The sequence below is a fragment of the Heloderma suspectum genome, chromosome 5, assembly GCF_057233095.1.
Source record: "Heloderma suspectum isolate Gila_16-S chromosome 5, 16-S_ref, whole genome shotgun sequence".
Lineage (NCBI taxonomy): Eukaryota > Metazoa > Chordata > Lepidosauria > Squamata > Helodermatidae > Heloderma > Heloderma suspectum.
Genome location: NC_139462.1, coordinates 31986623 through 32008695, shown reverse-complemented (window position 1 = coordinate 32008695; position 22073 = coordinate 31986623). Strand labels below are relative to the sequence as shown.

General features: G+C 43.4%; 1 protein-coding gene and 1 long non-coding RNA gene across 4 annotated transcripts in view; one reads left to right on the top strand and one right to left on the bottom strand.

The window, feature by feature from the left end:
• Positions 1 to 379: 379 nt before the first annotated feature.
• LOC146343732 (uncharacterized) lies at positions 380 to 17901 on the bottom strand. The gene is made up of 3 exons (XR_014792013.1): positions 17366 to 17901; positions 12680 to 12868; positions 380 to 2043 (listed from the first exon to the last, which is right to left on the bottom strand). It is a non-coding gene; the product is annotated as an uncharacterized LOC146343732 (long non-coding RNA).
• The window catches only part of STPG2 (sperm tail PG-rich repeat containing 2), a 337064-nt gene continuing 332736 nt past the window's right edge, over positions 17746 to 22073 (top strand). For 2 of the 3 annotated variants that reach the window (XR_014792012.1, XM_084855659.1), the window contains exon 1: positions 17746 to 17949. Coding sequence is in view for 1 of the 3 variants with exons in the window: in XM_084855659.1 (XP_084711785.1) it covers positions 17844 to 17949 (106 nt within the window). In the remaining 2 variants the exon portion in view is untranslated. The remainder of the gene's footprint in view (positions 17950 to 22073) is intronic. The other variant, XM_084855660.1, reaches the window with a different exon arrangement.

The following is a 22073-nucleotide window of genomic DNA, read 5'->3' as shown; positions in this document are numbered from 1 at the left end:
GAGGTAAGTCTTGCTTTTTTTATGGGGTTGTTTTGAAGGCTGGCAGAGACCTTATCTGAGAATAATTTTGTTCTGTGGGTGCTGCTTTTTATGGCTGATGGACTCTCTGGTTTTGCTGGTTGTTTCTGCTGTGCTCTGTATTATTTTATAGATGTTTATTACATTATGATCTGCTTTGCTGGCCCCCACAAAATCCTGCTGATGACTAGTCTGGTGGAATACAATTTGAAAATAAAGCAAGATAAAATAATAAAGAAACCAAAAAATAAGTATACATATAATGTTGAACAGGTGCTAGGTACATCAGGAATGAGTTTTGTACATAATTAAAATTATATATTAAGTAGATGCCTCGTTTATTTTATTTATTTATTTATTTCATTTCTATACAGCCCAATAGCTGAAGCTCTCTGGGCGGTTCACAAAAACTAAAACCAAACAACACACAATAAAACAATTTAAAATATATAGAACATTAAAATCACAATATAACAATACAACCACAATAAAATCTAGCAGCAGTACAGGAGTTTAAAATACAGATTTAAAACAGCAAAGATAAAAATTTAGAAAGCTAAAATGCCTGGAAAAATAAAAAGGTCTTCACCTGGCGCCGAAAGGAGTACAATGTAGGTGCCAGGCGAACCTCACTAGGGAGCTCATTCCAGAGCCGGGGTGCCACAGCAGAAAAAGCCCTCCTCCTAGTAGCCACCCGCCTCACTTCCTTTGGCAGGGGCTCACGGAGAAGGGCCGCTGATGATGATCTTAAGGTCCGGGCAGGCACATATGGGAGGAGGCGATCCTTCAGGTAACCTGGCCCCAAGCCGTTAAGGGCTTTGAATGTTAACACCAGCACTTTGAATCGGTCCCGGAAATGGACTGGCAGCCAGTGCTGCTGGAAAAGTACTGGCGTAATATGAGCTCGCAGGCCAGTCCCTGTTAACAATCTTGCTGCCCTATTTTGGACCAGCTGAAGTTTCCGGACCATTTTCAAAGGCAGCTCCACGTATAACGCATTGCAGTAATCCAGACGAGAAGTTATCAGAGCATGGATAACTGTAGCTAGGCTATCTCTGTCCAGATAAGGGCGTAGTTGGTATACCAGCCTAAGCTGATAAAAAGTGCTCCGTGCCACTGAGTTCACCTGTGCCTCAAGTGACAGTTCTGGATCCAAGAGCACCCCCAAACTACGAACCTGATCCTTTAGGGGGAGTGCAACCCCCTCCAGAACAGGTTGAATATCACCTAGCCGGGCAGACAAACCACCCACTAACAGTACCTCCGTCTTGTCTGGATTGAGTTTCAGTTTATTAGCCCTCATGGTTATTATTTGGAGCTCGCTCCTGCCTATGCACTCTGATTCCAGCTGCTCCCATCCCAATGCTTTCAACCATTGAGTCAACTGTTTGTGATCACCAACAGTCATTATGACACTTGCCCCCAACGTAGGTGGAACAAGGGGCCAAGCACCTCCAGGGCAAGTAGTTTTTTTCCAACCCCTATTGCTGAGCCCCTGTGGTTACTGACAGTTTTCACACACTTTTCTTTATTATCTTCCATCAATATACAAAGGGCAGTTTCCCATGGGACTGATGTTAGTATGGGGAAGAGAACATTGCAGCTGGAAGGTAGACAAGAGGCTACCTTTCAAGCCAGAACAAATCCTGCCAGACTAATCTGATCTCATTTTTTGATCAGGTAACCTCCCTTGTGGACTGTGGGAATGCTGTGGACATAATATACCTCGACTTCAGCAAAGCTTTCAACAAAGTGCCCCATGATATCCTGATGAACAAACTAGCTCAAAGTGGGCTAGATGAAACAACGATCCAGTGGATCCACAGTTGGCTGCAGAATCGGACTGAAAGAGTGCTTATCAATGGGATCTTCTTAAACTGGGGAGAGGTAACGAATGGGGTACCGCAACGCTCAGTCCTGGGCCCAGTGCTCTTCAACATTTTTATTAATGTCTTGGATGAGGAGGTGCAGGGAATGCTGATCAAATTTGCAGATGACACAAAATTGGGTGGGATAGCTAATACCCTGGAAGACAGAAACAAAATTCAAAGTGATCTTGATAGGCTGGAGCGCTGGGCAGAAAGCAACAGAATGACATTTAATAGGGATAAATGCCAAGTTCTGCACCTAGGAAAAAGAAACCAAATGCACAGTTACAAGATGGGGGATACTTGGCTCAGCAATACTACAAGTGAGAAGGATCTTGGAATTGTTGTCGATCACAAGCTGAATATAAGCCAACAATGTGATGTGGCTGCAAAAAAGGCAAATGCTATTTGGGCTGCATTAATAGAAGTATAGCTTCCAAGTCACATGAAGTACTAGTTCCCCTCTACTCAGCACTGGTTAAGCCTCATCTAGAATACTGTGTCCAGTTCTGGACACCACACTTTAAGAAGGATGCAGACAAACTGGGGAGGGCTCAGAAGAGGGCAACGAAGATGATCAGGGGATTGGAAACAAAACCCTATGAGGGGAGACTGAAAGAACTGGGCATGTTTAGCCTTGAGAAGAGAAGACTGGGGGGAGATATGATAGTGCTCTTCAAGTAGTTGAAAGGTTGTCACAGAGAAGAAGGCCAGGATTTCTTCTCGATCATTCCAGAGCGCAGGACACAGAATAATGGGCTGAAGTTACAGGAAGCCAGATTCCGGCTGAACATCAGGAAAAACGTCCTGACTGTTAGAGCAATACGACAATGGAACCCATTACCTAGGGAGGTGGTGGGCTCTCCCACACTGGAGGCATTCAAGACGAGGCTGGACAGCCATCTGTCAGGGATACTCTGACTTGGATTCCTGCACTAAGCAGGGGGTTGGACTCGATGGGCTTGTAGGTCCCTTCCAACTCTACTATTCTATGATTCTATGAAAGATGTCGGTGTTGGTACCAGGCAGACCTCACTGGGGAGAGCATTTCACAATCAAGGGGTTACCATCAAAAAGGCCCTCTCCCTTGTTATCCTTTGAACCTCCCTCAGACATGGTACTTGGAGAAGGACCTCAGATGTTAATCATAGTTGATCATAGTGTATGATCTTTCAGTGTGGGATTAAACTTCCAAGATGCGATTCTCAGGAATTTGATGAGTCTGCAAAAATGTCAGAAAGTATCCCAGAACTACATGCAACCTGTAGCCATTATTCTTCATTCTTTACAGAAAGAACTGTAATATTTTAAATGAAAAAACTCTGCAGTCCTTGAAAAGCATGGAGATATACTTTTTCCTGATTAAGACCATTTTGTAGGAGTGGTGTTTCATCTGCATCCTCAGGAACCACAATTAAGGTTATGAACTGCCACATGAAAAAAATGACATTCTTTTTAGTCTTTCAATTCAAGCATGAACATTGCAAACTTGGCCTTGGCTGCATGCATTTAGATAACTCTGAGCAATAGATGAGTCATTCCACTCTATGTATGAATTAGTGCTATTGTATCCCCATAATCTGTGCTCAAAGACTTATCTGAGAAGACTTACTGACTTTCCATACACTTTCAAGTTGTATATGCATGTTATGTAGTCTTTGCAGGAGGGCTTGCAAGGTAAAAAGCAGTTCATTCTTTCAGAGCATGCAACGTAACGTTTTACTACTTCATCTGGGAGAAAACCAAAGTACACTAGAGCTTTTTAATAGTGTGTTTAGAGACAGGCTGGGGCTGGAGGATAGTTTGGGCAGAAATCCACCCACTCACAGCATGATTCAAAAACGTATCAGTGGTACACAGCTTGGAACTTAGAAATATGAGATGCCACTTTTAAGGATACTTACAAATAATTATTCGTTCTCTTCTTTTTTTAAAGAATGACAACCCACCACAATGGATTGATAGTTATTTAGATTCTCCTTTGGGCCATTTCACACATGAGTGTTCTGTTGTAATAGAGTTTCACAGGAGTTCACTAGCTTCCACCAAAACTTCCTATAAAGGGAATCCAGACAGCTTATTTTTGGATGTAACATAACGGAGGCCCAGAGAGCTCTTAACTACAGCCACTCCAACAGCCATCTGGACAACCACAAAGGGCTTTTTCTTCCCACACTGTTTTAGAAGGCTGACTGATGGACCCTCCTCCAAATATTAAATCTCGCTTTACCAACTGTACTCTTTTCAGATTCTTTACCACATGTACATCACTTGATGACTCACCCGGTGTCAACTGCATCTATTAATAAAAAATATTGTGTTTGAGGTGAGATGAAAGATCTTCTGTGGTGTTTGACTAGTGTGATGACCCTTTCACACATGCAAGTCATCACTTGCTGGTTGTACTCGCTGAATGATGAATAGGCAAGTGTCAATGGGGCCTTTATTTAGTTGTGCTTCACATCTGCTCCTACTATATGTCTTTCTATCTGATGGGCTGTATTTGCTTTGGTAGGTCAAAAGCTGTGTAGACCTGGTCAAAAGTCAGTTTTATTTATTTATTACATTTATATTCCACTTTTCCCCAAGGAATTTGAGGTGGTGTATGTAGTTTCACCCCTGTCCATTTTATCCTTATAACAACCTTGTGAGGTAACTTGAGAGATATTGACTGATACAGGATCACCAAGCAAGCTTCGTTGCTGAGTACGGATGTGAACCCAGGTTCTCCCAAGTTCAAGAGTCTCCACCCCAGAGGTGCGGAATATGAGGCTCATCAGATGTTGCTGGGTTACAGCTCCTATCATCCCTGACCATTGGCCATGCTGGCTTGGGCTGATGGGAACTGCAGTCCAAAAACATTTGGAGGGCCACGTATTCCCCACCACTGCTTTACACAACACTAACTCTCTCTTTGTCAAGGAATGAAGTACCCTTCAGAAGCACTGTGAGACCTACCTGATGAACGAGCTTTGTGGGTCAGCACAGCAGGTGGGGTTGGGGGCATTGGGAACTTCTAATTATATTTTAATGTAATTGGATTTTACTGTTTTATTGGAGGGCTATGCTTTTGTTGCTTACCCTTTGCCTTCAAAATGGGGTGGGCTATAACAGAATGATAGCATAGGTCCTGAGGAACGGAAGGGCATATTATACAATATTTTGATAAACAACTGATCTCTCTCCCCTCTGCCCCAAACTCATTAGTATTATGCAAAGACTGTCTTTAGGTCATGTTTCCATATCCCCATTACTAAAAATGTAGTCTAACAGCACAAAAGCTTTTCTTCCTAACCTTCTCTCCCTCTGGTCTTCACCTACGTGCATGAAACTAGGCTGAGAATCACATGAAATTAGACTCTAGTGCAACCTTCCCCAACTGGGTGCCCTTTGGTTGTCTTGGATTACAGCTCCCATAATTACATGCTGACTGGGAATTATGGGACTTGCAGTCCAACACATCTGGAGGGCACCAGGTTGGGGGAGGCTGATTTAGTGGGCATCTTTCTGTTTATGTTTTGTAGTACTAGACATCACCAGGGAGAGGGGATGAGGAAACATGGGGGTGCTGCTTGTCTCACCAGCCATATGGCTCCGGTAACATCCAGTTCCAGTTACTAGAACTCCAAGGTCTATCAACTGGAACTGGTGCAAAATAGTGACTCAGGCAATGGAGATACTCACCCCTCCTAGGAGGAATGGCTCCCATTTTCTAGAATGAAAATTGAGGCTAAGATGGATTGACCTGTGGGGATCTATCCAGTTGTGGCTGTCGATGGATTCAGCTGTATTAATTTCCCCCCTCGGAACACACTCTTCCAATTAACTTACATTTTTTTGCTACTTGTGGCAAAACCCAGCATGAATTATTATTTGTGACTTAAAAGGATTGATCTGGGTCATCTTTGTCTTTGTGATCTCATTGTAGCATGTTTCTACTTGAATAGTTTATCCCATCCTTCCCCAACCTGGTGCCCTTCAGATATTTGGGACTTCAACTCCCATTAGCCCTTACCAGTATGGCCAATGGTCAGGAACCTGGGAGTTGTAATCCAAAACATCTGGAGGGCACCAGGTTCAGGAAGGCTGGTTTATTAAGATATGAGTGAAAATACACACCCAGGAAATATTTTGGTTTTAAGAATGGCCTGCAAAGGGTTACAGTGGATTAAAAAAACCTTCAGAGAATAGGCCAGTACCACTTTGTTGATGACTGGCAGCTTCAAGAATCAATTAAAATTCAAGAGGGGGAAAAAAGAAACGAAGAGAAAGTGGAAAAAATAACATCACAAAGAATACAAAGGAGAATCTAAGGGAGAGGAGAGAGTCAGTTTTCTACAACCAATAGAACATTATTGATTCGGCTTTTTTGTATTTTGTTCTGTGGTGAATGTATGCCTATAGAGACAGAGTGTAGGACTCGGATAGCTCCTTGTTAGTCTGTGTTTTGAGTAACTTTTGTTTAGAGGCAGCATTGGCAGCTGAATAGAAAGCTCTCTCCATTTTCCGCTGCAGGGGAATGTGCCAAATATATTGTGAACCGAGAGGCAAGCAACGTAGGCATTTAAATACCAGACTCTATAGGCTTTCAGTGCAGAGGCGGAGGTCCTCATACATTTGCACAGTGTGGACTGCATTTTAATCAAGGGATTGAGTCATAGGCGCCTCCCACTCCCTATTCACAATTGTCAATATAATACTGTTAAATCTCCCAATTGTATAGCATCCCTTGGTAACAGACATTTCTTTATATGTTGAGAGTCTGTTATTTATTTTGCTGCAATTTTGAATACTAGAAGCAAGGACAAGCAACATGTCAGCATATGCCCAGTACATTTCCATGGCCCAATAATAAGAGCATAACTATTCCAGAACTTCCATTCTAAAGAGCCCTGAATTATGTTAACTGTAAACACATACAATGAACATACACAGAATATTTCTCTTTACTTTTCTGAACATTGGGGCAGGGTTTGTTATTCTGGCCAGACAGAAGTTTCTTCAAGATCCCTTACTGAAAAACAAGGTTCTAAAGACTGTGGTGCATGCCCCCGTAACCTCTTGACTTAACTGTTGTAATGCATTCTGTATGGAGCTGCCCTTGAAGGCAGTTTGGAAATTTCAGTAGGTACAAAATATGATGATCAGGTTAATATCTGGGATTTCCCATAGACAGGATGTAACATGGCTTGATATGAGCTCCAGTGGTTGCCAATTTGTTTCTGGGCTAAATTTAAAGTACTGGTGCTTGCCTTTAAAGTTCTTTACATAGGAATCTGCCTTATTCTGTGTCAGGATGTTTGTCTATTTAGCCCAGAACAGTCTAATCTGACCGCAAGCGGCTCTCCAGGGTCTCAGGCAGAGGTCTTTCACATTACCTGCTATCAGTTCCTTTTAATCAGACATACCAGAGACTGAACCTGGGAATTTCTACATGCAAAGTATGTGCTGTGCCCCTGAGCTAAGATGCATCCTCATATGGCCTGAGCCTAGCATACTTGAAGGAGCACCTTCTTCCATATGTTTCTTCATGCTCTTTGTGATTGGAGGACAAAAACCTCTCAGCATTCCTACCATTTATCAGGCTGGTGGCTGCTGCTGAGCAGTCTCTTTTGGTGGTGGCCCCCGCAAGCTCTGGAAACAGTTGCCAGGTTCTGTGTGACAGATCCAGATTAGCCCTTTTAAGCAAGCTGTCAAGACCTTTATCTTCAGAGCACCTTTTATGACTAAGGGTACAACCCTATGCATGTATAGGCAGAAAAAAGTTCTACAATTCCCAGCAAGGCTGGCTGGGGCATGATAGGATTTGTCGGACTGCTTTCTGCCTAAACATGGATTAGATTGCACCCTAAAAGGCTGTTTTACTGCTGGCTCTTAATCTGTCTGTTATAATATTGTATTGTTTTTTGCTGAAACATTATTGGTATTTTTTCTTTTCATTGTGACTTAGGGAGTAATTGTTAAAAAGTGGGCTATGAAATAACAAAAATCATTAACAATAAAAGTTATTATATCCTAACCCTAAAGTATATTCTGGAATTCTGTTGTGTAGAACGATCTTAATATAATATTGAGCATAAATTAAATTTTATCATAATTAGATTTGGCACCAAAATTTGCAGGATTTTTTTTAAAAACAAAGATGTTTGCAGTCTATTGAGGAGGCTATCTGTGGTGAAATATAGCTGCTAGGCAGTGCCCAAGAGAAGGTTTAATCCCTGAATACAGGGATAATGGATTAAGGGTACAATCCTTTGGCCGCAAGTCAGCGGCTAGATAGTTATAGGATAGGTCCTGGGAACCAACCTTGGAGCCCGCAGTCCGAGTTCGGTTCCCTGGAGAACCATCCTCCACCCCCTCTCGTGCCACTTCATAGGCAGCGCAGATCAGCCCTGCACTCCGTGCTCGTAAGAGCAATGCGGAGCAGTGAAAATGGGGCATTCCCAGGGGCAGGCCAGGGCGAGGAGGTCGGAAATGCTAGTATGACACATCCCAGCCGCAAAAGCAGGGGGGAGCGAGGAGGAGATCCGCTCCTCCCCTTCCTCCTGCTCTGCACTGGATAGGTGGTCGCCCCCGGGCTCGGAGGCGACTGTCGATCCACATAGGATTGCTCCTTAAGCCAGCCTTCCCCAACCTGGTGCCCTCGAGATGTTTTGGACTTCAGTGCCCATCAGCTTCAGGCAGCATGACTAATGGTCAGGTATGCTGGGAGTAGTAGTCCAAAACATCAGGGCACCAGGCTGGGGAAGGTTGGATTAAGTTGCTTGAACTGATGAGATGGCTTGGCTGCAAAGGCTTTATAATGCCTGGTGTGCTATGATTGGCTTGTAGTGTCAGCTGACTCTTCAGGCTGGAGCTGCGGCTTAGAGGGTATCCTTTTCCCTAAGGCCTAGTCAGCCTGGTCTCCTGATGATCTGGAATGCTGGGAGTCCTGGTTTGATACCCTTTGGTGCCTTCACAGCAGTTGGCACCAAGGAAATGGAGCAGAACATGGTGATGTACAGAATTTTCACATCACTAATCCTGTATCTAGTATATAGCTAGAAGGTTTATGGTGTTATAAGTGGAAAAAAAATAGCGATACAGTAAGAGAAGAGATCCCTTTTTTTCTGCAGAAAAAAACTCCTTTTTGCCTACATTCAGCAAGAAAAGAGCATTTCAATCCTCTACCATAGCAAAAAAGAAATCAGTACTGTCAGATTCACATATGAGCTTCTGCCCTATTTTTTTTCCTTCTGCAGCAGACTTCTTTATGCAGCCAGAATGAACTTGTTTGTGGCGAGTAGGTCATACAAGTCTGTTCTCAACTATTTCCCATTAGCAGACACTAATGTCTTGGGGTGGGGGCGTGGAGAAAAGAAATCAACACAGTTTATTATGGAAGACTATCAGCTTTTGCTCATGGCAAATGGTGAGGACAGTTTCATTATGTGCAAGTGTAATACAAGTAGAAAAAAGAAAGGCTGCTGAGGATGAAACACCAGACCCCCTTCGCCAAATGAGGGTGAGAGGGTGAAAGCTGGGAGTGGCACTCCTGGTGTGGTAACCCTTGCATTGCACATACTATGTGAGGTCATGAGTTCTAAGGTTCTCTAGAGCTCCTTTAAAATACGCGAGACCTAAGCTTCCAGTTCTCTCCCAATGAGTGTTTTAGTTGTATCATAAGTACTGACACATCAATGCAATGTTGAAGGATTGACGTATTTCCTATTTACTGGCCCCTTGAGAAGCAGTGGGGAGAGTTTCTAGAGAGTTTCTACAGACTCGCCCTTCTTTGGTGCATCTCAGCTTTAATGCTGAAGGGTCCACCCCTGGTGAGATTGCCAATATGGGCAGAAGATGGCAAGCAATCAGCAGGGAAGTCTAAGGGTCTAATAGTGTCACTTAGATAGTGACACTTAGATAGTGTCTAAGGGCGGACACTATCAGAGGTTGGAGATGTTGCACCTGAGATGTCCCAACAATGTCACTGAGTCACAACTTCTTTGGGGCAGGTCCTACAGCAGAAATGCTACAAAATAAGAATGCAAGAATCAGGGTAGTGTGGGTTTTAGCACCGTGTGTTCCAGGAACTGCATCTAAAAATTGCTACAGACCCATCAGTTGGGGAATTTCCTACTTTGGAAGACCCTGCACTTCCCTCTAAGAACCACATATAATCCCATCTTTGGGGCAGAAATTTGTATTCACAGCTACCAGGAACAACCAAGGGAGTGGGCTTTCCTGATCTTACATCTCTCCTCTTTATGTGTAAGTATACTAGGCTCCCCTTCTTATTCCATGAGGCTTTGGATTGAAATGGGTTCAGCTGACCTAAATGCAGGGGGACCTGGAGCTGATTGGTCTACTCCAGGGGTGGGGAACATGTAGCTTTCCAGATGTTGTTGGACTGTAACTCTCATCAGCCCTAGCTAGCATAACGAATGGTTAGGGATGATGCAAGTTGCAGTCCAACATTTCTGGAGGGTCACACATTCCCCATCCCTGGTCTACTCCCTCTCTAGTTGCTCAGGAATACATACACCCTTGGGCCATTGCAATTTGGGGAATCCTTTGTCAGTATGCTAGGTATTTGAAAGATGATAATATTTGTTAAACAAGCATTTGATTTCCTTGTGCCCTTCCCATGGGTACTTTAAAAATATAATGTTCTTCCCTTTCTCCCCCTTTGATCTGAGAGCAAGAATGAGCACTAGGTTATCCATCTGGATCATAATTACGCTTGAAGTGTTTCACTCCAACAAGTCTGAATACCTTGCTCTGCAAGCATAAATGGGACATGTTATAAAAATGCTATTTAATTAGGAATGTAGGCACAAGGATAATTAAGGTAAACCAAGATTTCTGCTGGGAAATGTATTAGTGATATTAGGACTAATTTGAGGCTGATTGGTTGGTAAACAAGTATATTATAAGAAATAGCCTCACACAGCTTGAAAATGTTCATGATTTAATTAAAAACAGGCCCAGGCTTCAGTTAATTCCTTCACACTAGCAGCCATTCTTGCTACAGCGTACAATGATTTACAGACCCCCCTCCGGCAATATACTATCTTAATATGTCAGTCTCACTTTAAAGCAATCTAAATGATGGCTTCAGATATTAAACTACATCTTAGGCACACTAGCATTGCTGCAAAGAAACAGGAGGAAGTTAATTGCTCTGATTTTGATTGAAAACAATGGGAATAGACGCCACCTAGTGTTGTGTTCATAGTATTGAAGTGAACTATTTTCTCTGCACTTTATTCAAAGGCTACGTTAGAGGAATGGCTAGGATTTTTCTCCCTGAAAGGCAACTAACCGGCAATCTTCCTACTGCATTTATGGGGATAATCTTACTTGAATAATTGCAGCTTAATTGATGGTGTGAAAGCCAGCATGATGTAATGGTTAGAGCAACCTTCCCCAACTTGGTATGCTCTAGATGTTTTGGACTGCAAGTCCCATCATCTCTAACCAGAGCTGTCCATAACATCTGGAGGGCATCAGGTTGGGGAAGGCTGCTTTAGACAGATCAGGAGTGGTGAAGCCCTACATAGCCATTAAGCACATTGGCCAGTAACTATATCCCAGCCAAGCCTACCTCACAGAGTTGTTGTGATAATAAAATGGTGTGGGGAGAAAAACATGTTATCTCGAGTCACTTGGAGGAAACGTATAACATAAATGTAATAAATAAAACTGCCTTTTGACCAGACCTGCACAGGTTTCTGACTTACCAAGCCACATTTAGCTCATCAAGCCATGTATTGTGATCTGCCAGATGCTGAACAGCTCTGCTACTTGATTTTGCAGTCCGAAGAAGGCAGTGAAAACAGAAGATGGGCTGCGAAATGTGGTTGGTGGACTGTGCTTTTAAGGGTGCAATCCTATGCAGATAGGTGGCCACCTCCGAACTCGGAGGCGACCTCCTATCCAATGCAGGACAGGAGAAGCACAAGGGGGATCGTTCCCTCCATGCTTCTCCTGCCCTGCATTTTTGGCTGGATGGCTGGTTGCGGCTGTCTAGCTGCGGGAGGGCAGAGCGGGGGAGGAGGCTGCCATACGACACATTGGATATGTCGTACAGGCACCCGGAATGCTCCCCAGGAACGCCCCATTCTGGCCACTCCGCGCTCCTCTTGAGAGTGTGCAGCACAGGGCTCTTCCGTGCTGCCTCACAGGCAGCGCATGCTCTGAGGTCAGTTCCTGGAAAACCAGATATCCTGTGGCCGTCTAGTTGCTGACTAGCAGCTATAGGATTGTTCCTCCAGATCTCAGAGTTGTGGTGGATAGCTCAATGAAACTGTTGACCCAGGATCTCTCCAAACTAGGAGAACGGACATCAAAATGGAAAATGAGGTTCAATGTAAGCAAGTGTAAAGTGATGCACATTGAGGCAAAAAAATCCCAACGTCACATATATGCTGATGGGATGTGAGCTAGCACTGACTGACCAAGACAGAGATCTTGTGGTTGTGGTGCACAGTTCAATGAAAATGTCGACCCAGTGTGTGGCTGTTGTGAAAAAGGCAAATTCTATGTTAGGTATAATTAGAAAAGGAACTGAAAATAAAATTGCCAATATCATAGTGCCCTTATATATATCTGTGGTGCGACCACACTTGGAATACTTGGTTGGAGATTAGGACAGATAAAAGGAAGTACTTCGCCACAAAGCACATAGTTGAACTATGGAATTTGCTACCACAAGATGGATGGCCACCTATTTGGGTGGCTTTAAAAAGGGATTAGACAAATTAAAGGAGGATGAGGCTATTGATGGCTACTAGTCGATGGCTATATATTACCTCTAGTATTGGAGACAGCATGCTTTGGTATTCCAGATGCTGGGGAACATGAGTAGAAGGCTGCTATTGTACTCATGTTCTAGTTGTGAACTAACTGCAGGCAGCTGGTTAGCCACTGTGTGAACAGAATGCTGGATAGGGCTTTGGTCGGGTTCAGTTTTTCTTAGCTAGTTCTGTTTATGTTCTTATCTGCATGGGAAAACAAATTGGAAAAGAACAACACAGGTTACTATGGATGATCAAATATATATGGTGCTTATGTGATGATGGCAAAGGTCTCATTAAACAAACAAACAAAAAACAAACAGCTATCAGAAAGAATATTCTAAGTCAATCACCCGCAGAAAACTCCCCTAACTTAAAAAAAAAACTCCAACAAAAAACACACAACCACAATAAGCCAGACATAGAGAAGAAACATGTAAACAATAACAAATGAAACTACATAGAAGTTGACAAATAGACTTCCCATCATGAAATGTGCAGACCAAAAGAGAACCTTGCCAGGACAATATCTGACAGTTACATTTTTGGCAGACAGAATCATAATTACATGTTCAGCTATTGTATTTGCTGCAGCAGTTCATGATCTGAAGATTTAGTCATATTCATTGTCCGAAATTCTACTGGGAGAAGCCACTGGTTTCTTTAAACAAAAAAGTGCTTGTGTATTTTCCAAGTAAATTCTAACCACAAACGTTCACACAATGAGAGGGGATCCCTCAATTATAACATTACTGAGTCCAATTTTAAGGGATTGCTGCTCAATAGACAGAAGACTCTATCATGGACTATGAAGATAACTTTTCAGTTGTTATACACATGGAGAAATAACACATGCTGGTAGATGGGGTGGGCAGGTGGCAACATGATCTACTGCTGCCATGATGCCAGCCCCCACCTCACTGCCTTCGCATGCCCTTTCTGTACTTGTATGACACCTGAAAAGGTGGTAGGTTGGTACTGAGAGCCTGTACAATGTACTGAATATAATTCTGGATGATAGGGTGCAATGTACTGGTGAAGGCTTTTTTATTGGGTTGGCTGCTGTTTATTTCTTTTATTGTGCTTTTAATCCATTTAGTTTTGTTATGTTTTAATTCACTTTTTGTTTTAATCTGATTTTATTCTTGTTAGCTGCCTTGAGCGCCATTTTTGATGAACGCCTGGATATAAATTTAATAAAAAAATAAACAAAACATTGGATAGAGTACTGGACCTCAAGAACCCTTTGAGGTAGGCTAGGCTAGTATGCAATTGTCCCTGGTCTTTTATTCCAGGGATGGGATAAAGGTAGATCTCCAGAGGTTTTAGACTTTAGCTCCCAGAAGCCCTTGCCAGCATGGCCAATGGACAGGAATGCTAGGAGCTGAAGTCCAAAACAATTGGAGATCTACTTTCTGTCACTTCTGCTCTATTCTGTCCAGTATATTGCATTCCATTATCCATTGTTTTATCTACTACACTGAGATGAAATGAGATAAGCCTCTGTCTGCCACTTTGATCTCCTTGGAGGAGGGTGGTATACAAATGTAAGAAAGAAATAATATCTTACATTTATTTTTCTCATCTATAAATACATTCACACTCATGGAATGACAGTAGAAAGGGTTTCTTCACACAGGGTCTTCCTGAATGCATAATTTATTTGAGATTGGAAGGATTTTCTCTCCTGCTCTAGATTTGTTTCACCTTAACTCTTACATTCCCCTTCACGGATCACTGCCTTGTTGTGGCGAAGGGGCTTGCGTAACTCAGTGAAGCCATAAGCTATGCCGTGCAGGGCCACCCAAGATGGACAGGTCATGGCGGAGAGTTCTGACAAAATGTGGTCCGCTGGAGAAGGAAATGGCAACCCACTCCAGTATTCCTGCCAAGAAAACCCCATGGAACGTATCACAAGGCTAAAAGAGATGACGCCAGAAGATAAGCCCCTCAGGTCGGAAGGTGTCCAATATACTACTGGGGAAGAGCAGAGGGAATTTCCAAGTAGCGCCAGAAAGAGTGAAGCGGCTGGGCCAAACCCGAAAGGACACTCAGCTGTGGATGTGTCTGGCGGTGAAAAGAAAATCCGATGCTGTAAAGAACAATATTGTTTAGGAACCTGGAATGTCAGATCAATGAATCAAGGTAAGCTGGAGGTGGTCAAACATGAGATGGCAAGATTGAACATCGACATCTTGGGAATCAGCGAACTAAAATGGACAGGCATGGGCGAATTTAATTCAGGTGACCATCATATCTACTACTGTGGGCAAGAATCCCTTAGAAGAAATGGAGTACCATTCATAGTCAACAAAAGGGTGGGAAAAGCAGTAATTTTAAAAACGATAGAATGATCTCAGTACGAATCCAAGGCAACCCATTCAACATCACAGTAATTCAAGTCTATGCCCCAACCACTGAGGCCGAAGAAGCTGAGGTTGATCGGTTCTATGAAGACCTACAACACCTTCTAGAACTAACACCAAAAAAAGATGTCCTCTTCATCATAGGGGATTGGAATGCTAAAGTAGGAAGCCAAGAAATCTCCGGAATAACAGGCAGTCATGGCCTTGGTGTACAAAATGAAGCAGGACAAAAGCTAATAGAGTTTTGCCAAGAGAACACGCTGATCATAGCAAACACTCTTTTCCAACAGCACAAGAGACGACTCTACACATGGACATCACCAGATGGTCAATATCGAAATCAGATTGATTATGTACTTTGCAGCCAAAGATGGAGAAGCTCTAAGTAAAGGACACTCAGTAAGTACACTCAGCTGTGGATGTGTCTGGTGGTAAAAAGAAAGTCCGATGCTGTAAAGAACAATGTTGTTTAGGAACCTGGAATGTAAGATCAATGAATGAAGGTAAGTTGGAGGTGGTCAAACATGAGCAAACATGAGTCAGTAAAAACAAGACCTGGAGCTGCCTGTGGCTCAGATCATGAGCTTCTTATCACAAAATTTCGGCTTAAATTGAAGAACGTAGGGAAAACCACTAAACCATTCAGGTATGACCTAAATCATATCCCTTACGAATATACAGTGGAGGTGACAAATAGATTTAAGGGATTAGACCTGATAGACAAGAGTGCCTGAGGAACTATGGACGGAGGTCTGTAACATTGTTCAGGAGGCAGCATCTAAATCCATCCCAAAGAAAAGGAAATGCAAGAAAGCAAAGTGGCTGTCTGATGAGGCTTTACAAGTAGCTGAGGAAAGAATGGAAGTGAAAAGCAAGGGAGAAGGGGGAAGATATATCCAACTGAATGCAGAGTTCCCGAGAATAGCAAGGAGAGACAAGAAAGCTTTCCTAAATGAACAATGCAAAGAAATCGAGGAAAACAATAGAAATGGGAAAGACTAGATATCTTTTCAAGAAAATTGGAGATGTCAAGGGAATATTTTGTGCGAAGACGGGCATGATAAAGGACAAAGAAGGCAGGGACCTAACAGAAGCAGAGGAGATTAAGAAGAGGTGGAAAGAATACACAGAAGAACTATACAGGAAAGATCTGAATGTCCCTGATAGCCATGGTAGCATGGTCACTGAACTTGAGCCGGACATCCTAGAGAGTGAACTCAAGTAGGCCTTAGGAAGCATTACTAACAACAAAGCTAGCGGAGATGACAGTATTCCAGCTGAGCTGTTTAAAATCCTAAAAGATGATGCTGTTAAAGTGCTGCACTCAATATGTCAACAAATTTGGAACACTCAACAGTGGCCACAAGACTGGAAAAGGTCAGTTTACATTCCAATTCCAAAGAAGGACTACTTTGTAACTACTGTACAATTGTGCTCATTTCACATGCCAGCAAGGTGATGCTCAAAATCCTACAAGCTAGGCTTCAGCAGTATGTGAACCGAGAACTACTGGAAGTACAAGCTGGGTTTCGAAGAGGCAGAGGAATTAGAGATCAAATCGCCAACATTCGCTGGATCATGGAGAAAGCAAGAGAATTCCAGAAAAACGTCTATTTCTGCTTCATTGACTGCGCTAAAGCCTTTGATTGTGTGGATCACAACAAACTGTGGCAAATTCTGAAAGAGATGGGAGTACCAGACCACCTTACCTGTCTCTTGGATGATCCTGCCTTGCAGTGACCCCCCGCCCCACCCCAGGTTTGCTCCTTTATTAAAGATATAGGAGGTATGCCAGGAAGAAAAAACACAGCACTCTTAGCTATGGTTTCAACACTGCAATCCAATTCCCGTCTCACCTAAAAGAGGGGCTCCACAATAAGTATTAAAGGCAAAACTGAAGTCCTTTGGCCACATCATGAGAAGACAGGACACCCTGGAGAAGATGCTGATGCTAGGGAAAGCGGAAGGCCAAAGGAAGAGGGGCCGACCAAGGGCAAGATGGATGGATGATATTCTGGAGGTGACGGCCTCGACCTTGGGGGAGCTGGGGGTGGCGACGGCCGACAGGAAGCTCTGGCGTGGGCTGGTCCATGAAGTCACAAAGAGTCAGAAGCGACTGACCAAATAAACAACAAAACTGCCTTTTTAATAGGAGGCTGCAATACCAATCCCATTGGGAGCAACATTGCAGACAAGACTGACTGGCTTTCAGTCTCATTTGGAGCTCTCTGCGGTGTTGTCCTATTCTTGTTCCTGCCTTCTTGTGACACCTGACTTGTCCCAACTTTAGTAAATACCTGATCCGTAGTGTGGAACCTTGTAACCCAGTCCTTACCAGAGCCTTACCACACCCCCGTAGAAACATACGCACGAGCCGAACCCCGTCTTTTGATGACGGGAGTGTTGTACACGAATCCAGCACGCTGCTTTGGGGGTCGTGGGAAGAGGGATATTTTGAGCGGAGGGCTATGAACGCATGAAACGATAAAGTCCCAAATGAGCCGTCTCGTTTTGTCCTCAGGAGACGAGCACCGCTCTGATCCCGCGAACGCGCCTTAAGTATCGCACCCGCGGAGTGGGGGGCGAGGCGGCGCCGGCGGTCAAGGCCGCTTCGCGGCGACGAGTAAAGGCGCGCAGGGGGCGGGCGGGAAGCTGCCGGAGAAGCACAGCGGGGACTCCGCTCTGCCCCGAGCGACAGCAAGAGGCCGCCCTCGCAGGGGCGGGGCGGCCTGGTCTGGTCTGGCAGGCCCGGTGGCGTGTTGCGCCCTCGGTAGCCATGGCGACGGGAGCGCCCGCGGAAGCCAGCGCGAGGCATGTACGACCGGGCTCCGCGCATCTTCCGCGTGACTGTGGGCTGCACTGACGCCCGCCTGGGCCCCGGCTGCTATGAGCTGCCTTCCGGGACGAGGCAACTCCGAGGTGGGGGCCGGACAGGGAAGACGCGCGACCAGGGCGGAAGCCGCCCACCTCCTGCTCCCCAAACCCCGGCTGCCCCATGTTGGGGCTGTCGGAGCTGGAGAGGCGAGCGCCACATTTCTCCCCACAGCGCCGTCGGGGTTCAGTGTGTGTGTGTGTGTGTGTGTGTGTGTGAGAGAGAGGCCCTTTTGTACAATATGGGACGGCTTCTGTGGTGCTCCACCGTTGAACAGCGACCATCTGTAGGCGTGGGGTTGTGTGCGTGCGTGTGCTCGGCTGGCTGCGGGGAACTTTGCGAGGCAGCCTTGCTCAGCCCGGAAGCACGTTGAGGGCGCAATCCCACGCATGTTTAGGCGGAAAAAAGGCCTCCAACTCCCAGCATGCTGGGGCACGTTGAGAACTGCAGGACTTTTTTCAGTGGAGGCTGGTGGCTCCGATTTCGGTGGGGCTGTGAATCCATTCTGGGTTTTGGTCAGAACCAGCAGGAACTCTTAAGGGAGCTGTCCGAGGCGCTGAACCGTAACCCCCAAATAGGTTCAGCACCTTGGATACTTCCTATAGAGTTCCAGGTGGTTTTGACTAAAACCCATAATAGATCCGTAGCCCTACCGAAATTGGAGTCATCAGCCTCCACTGACTTTTTCCGTCTAAACTTTCATAGGCTTGCGCCTTTAACCAGAAGCAAAACCTACTGAGTTCAGTGGGGCTTACTCCCATGAAAGCTGTAATAAGAGTTGCGGTCTTGCAGCCCAATGCTATGAATATGTTTATTCAAAATAATTAGCTCTGGATTCTTGAGGGCTTACTCTCAAGGTAATGCGTAAGCCTTTAAAGTTTCCATGAAATCATAGGGACAGATGTTATTGTTGTGTGTTAATATAGGCATTTAGGTTGCAAGTTGTTTTCACCTAGGCTTGTCCCCCCTACCCACCAATGTTTATTAATTCATTTCAAATTAGCATTCACTGCCAAGAAAGTATGTATAGGATTGCAGCCTTATGCTTGATCCCTGTGCATGTTTGCTCAGAAGTATGTCATTGGGATTTACTTGTATTATAAGATTCCATCACAAGGGAAGGGAGAAACATATGGGAAAAGACATTTCACAAGTACAGTGGCTTTAAAAAGAAATAACTACTAAACATGGATAGGATTGGGCTGTTAGTGATGCATGTAAAACCAACCTATGCACTGGACCACAAAGGATGGCGTTGAGTACACTACCAGAAAGTTCTAGAAAAAGGTTATAAAGGAAACGGGGAGAGTACTAACTTTCATATTGATAGATGGCTAGTTGTCACATGTAGATTTAGGTATTTGAGCTTAGGTGAAGCCAGCATGTTGTAGGTTTGCTTCAGAATTGGCATTGGAATCAAATTGCATCCATGCTTATTCAGAAATAAACACCTTGCGTTCATTGAAAGTTATTCCCAAGCAATACTATGTACACTTGCAACAGTATGAATGGCTGAATTCAGTGGGACCCTACAAAGTGTGTAAAGGATTGTAGGCTTACTCTACACTTGCTTTCTTCTGTGAGATAAAGTCTCACTAAGGATAGTGGAACATATTTCAAAGTAAAGCCAGGGTTACACACCTTCAGACTAATTATCCAGAAATATTCAGATAGAATAAAGTCCCTTTAAAGTGTGAATTTCAGGCTTTAATAAAATTATACACTTTTCAATATCTGTAGAAAGATCCTCTTTATTTGTTTTCAGTTAAATCCTCTGAAAATATCTCAACAAAATAGACAAATGAAAACAGCCAGATTAAAGGTGCAATCCTATGGGCCTACAACTCTGGCTGGGGATGCTGGGAGTTATAAGACTTTTTTCTGTCTAAACGTGCATAGGTCTGCTCCCTTCTGACCAGTTTGCAGTCTGTTCTGCTTCTATTCCTATGCTCATTGATTTGGGACTTAGCCCATTGAGCTCAGTGGGATTTACTTCCAAGTAAATGTTTAACCTTGGGCGTCTATGTAAAATGGAGCCTGAGTCAAACCTCAGTTAGGCTGTAGTTTACCTCAGTGTTAGTTTTATTAGGCATACGATGTAAATTGAATTAGGCTGTGCTCCTACAATTTTTTCCACTAACCCTAATGATTATTTGCAAGCAAAGTGGTTTTCATAATCTGCAGTGTACACAAAGCAGATTTAGCTTTTGCATTCTTTCCTAGTTTGAAAGATATGAAACTTGTGCACAAATTATTCTTGGCATACTGCTAAAGGTGGAGAAATGTTCTAAATAGGGGAAATGAAACCCTACAATGGAATTAAATCAGGAAACACTTTTAAGAAGAATTGGTGTATGGATCACAGCTGGTGTCATGCTGGTGCCTCTAGGTCAAAAGAGGTTCTGAGGTGCTACTGTAATACAGGTTAATATATAATAATGGCAAATGCAGCTAAGCTTTAACCATTATTTGAGCCACTGCTTCTCAGGTTTGTTCTTTCATAACAGAATTTGCTCAGTCTAGCAGCATGGGGGTATGGAAAGTAATATCCACAAGAATTCTATTTAAACTGATCAGATGCTAGTGGTTTTTAAATAAGGTATATGAAAATCCAGTTTTCCTGCTGTTATTACTGGAATTTAAGAACTCTGCTCTTGTACAACTCCTGGCTTTATAGAAAAAAGTAATAATGTAGACTAAAATAATAGTAAAAGAAAAGTCAACAGCTGCAGTTTATTACAGAAATGTTGGTTCAGGACATTGCAAATCAAAATGCTATAGGCATATTATGCATGGTCACATGGCCAGAGAAGAAGCTCACATTTGAAAGTTAACTCCTGTGCTTCGCAGGCAATTGGGCATTAGATATCGATGGATTTAAAAGCAGAATGTTCTTATACCCCAGGGTATTTTTATGGCTTTGTTGTTTAGGAAGGTAAGGGTTTCTATACTTGATGCATTCACAGTGTGAGATAATGATCAAGGGTTTTCAATGCTTGGTACTTGTTATTATTTACCCATGTGGCATTGATATTTTCTTTGAATCAGATCAGAATGGCAGCCCTTTAAACATACTATATATCCCCAACTGTGCACAAATGGAAGATTAAACACATCATAATGGTCTCATACACTGGATCACATATTAAATATATAAGGCAATCTCAGTGTGAGTTATAGAAGACATTGGCAAGTGTTTTCCTTAGTATGTGTTTATTTCTTATGTGGAAGTGCCATCTGTCTGCAAAAGGAGAGCACAAAGTATGTTTGTGGGTTAGGTCACTAATATTTGGTACATTTATTTTAAAATTTGGGTGACCTCAACCTTCCTAGCATTTGCTCAGAAGACCAAGGTGGCATTGGCAAGATTGAAGCAATTTATCCTTCTGCTTTCTGACCCCCCCCCCCCGCTGCCGCCCTTAACTAGACCCTTTTTGGTTGTGGCACCTGTGTTGCAGAATGCTGTCTTTAAGGAGGCCTACTGGGCCCTATCATTGTTTAGATTCTTCTGCATGGAAGGACCTGGCTCTTGAGGGGAGCCTGTAACAATCAGCAACTGGATTGCTAGTGAAGTTGCTACAACGTTTCTTGATTTCTGTAGTTCTGTGTATTTCTTATATCATTATGATAGCTACCTTGGATCTCTTAAGAGAGAGATAAGGGAGATATATGTCTTTTAATAAATAAATAATAATCTTAGGGCCTTGCACTACAAACTTTTAAGTAAATTTCTACACAAATAAATAAATACTTAGGTTTTTTTTAACATGGTTACTGAAAGTTGACATTAATCATGGTATTAATAGGAACAGTACAATTCCAGTGTCACCCATCCCAACCCATATCCATTCTTTCTAGCTTTTAATTCAGCAAAAGGATATGGGGAGGCTCTGAATTGAGTGTCTGAATTGAGTGTCTATTGTAGTGAAAGGGGAGCAGAAGATGCTGTGCACGAAGATTCTCTTTCATCAGAATGTTCAGATTCATAAAATAGTGTACTTCAAAAGTATGTGCTTTGGTGCAAATCATTAGAGAATGTTGTCTGCATGGTAGATTCCTATCCAAGAATATAAGAAGAGCCTTGCAGCACCAAAGGCCCATTCTGTTCCCACAGTGACTAACCAGATACCTTTGGAGAGCCGACAAGCAGGATATGAATGCAGTAGCATTC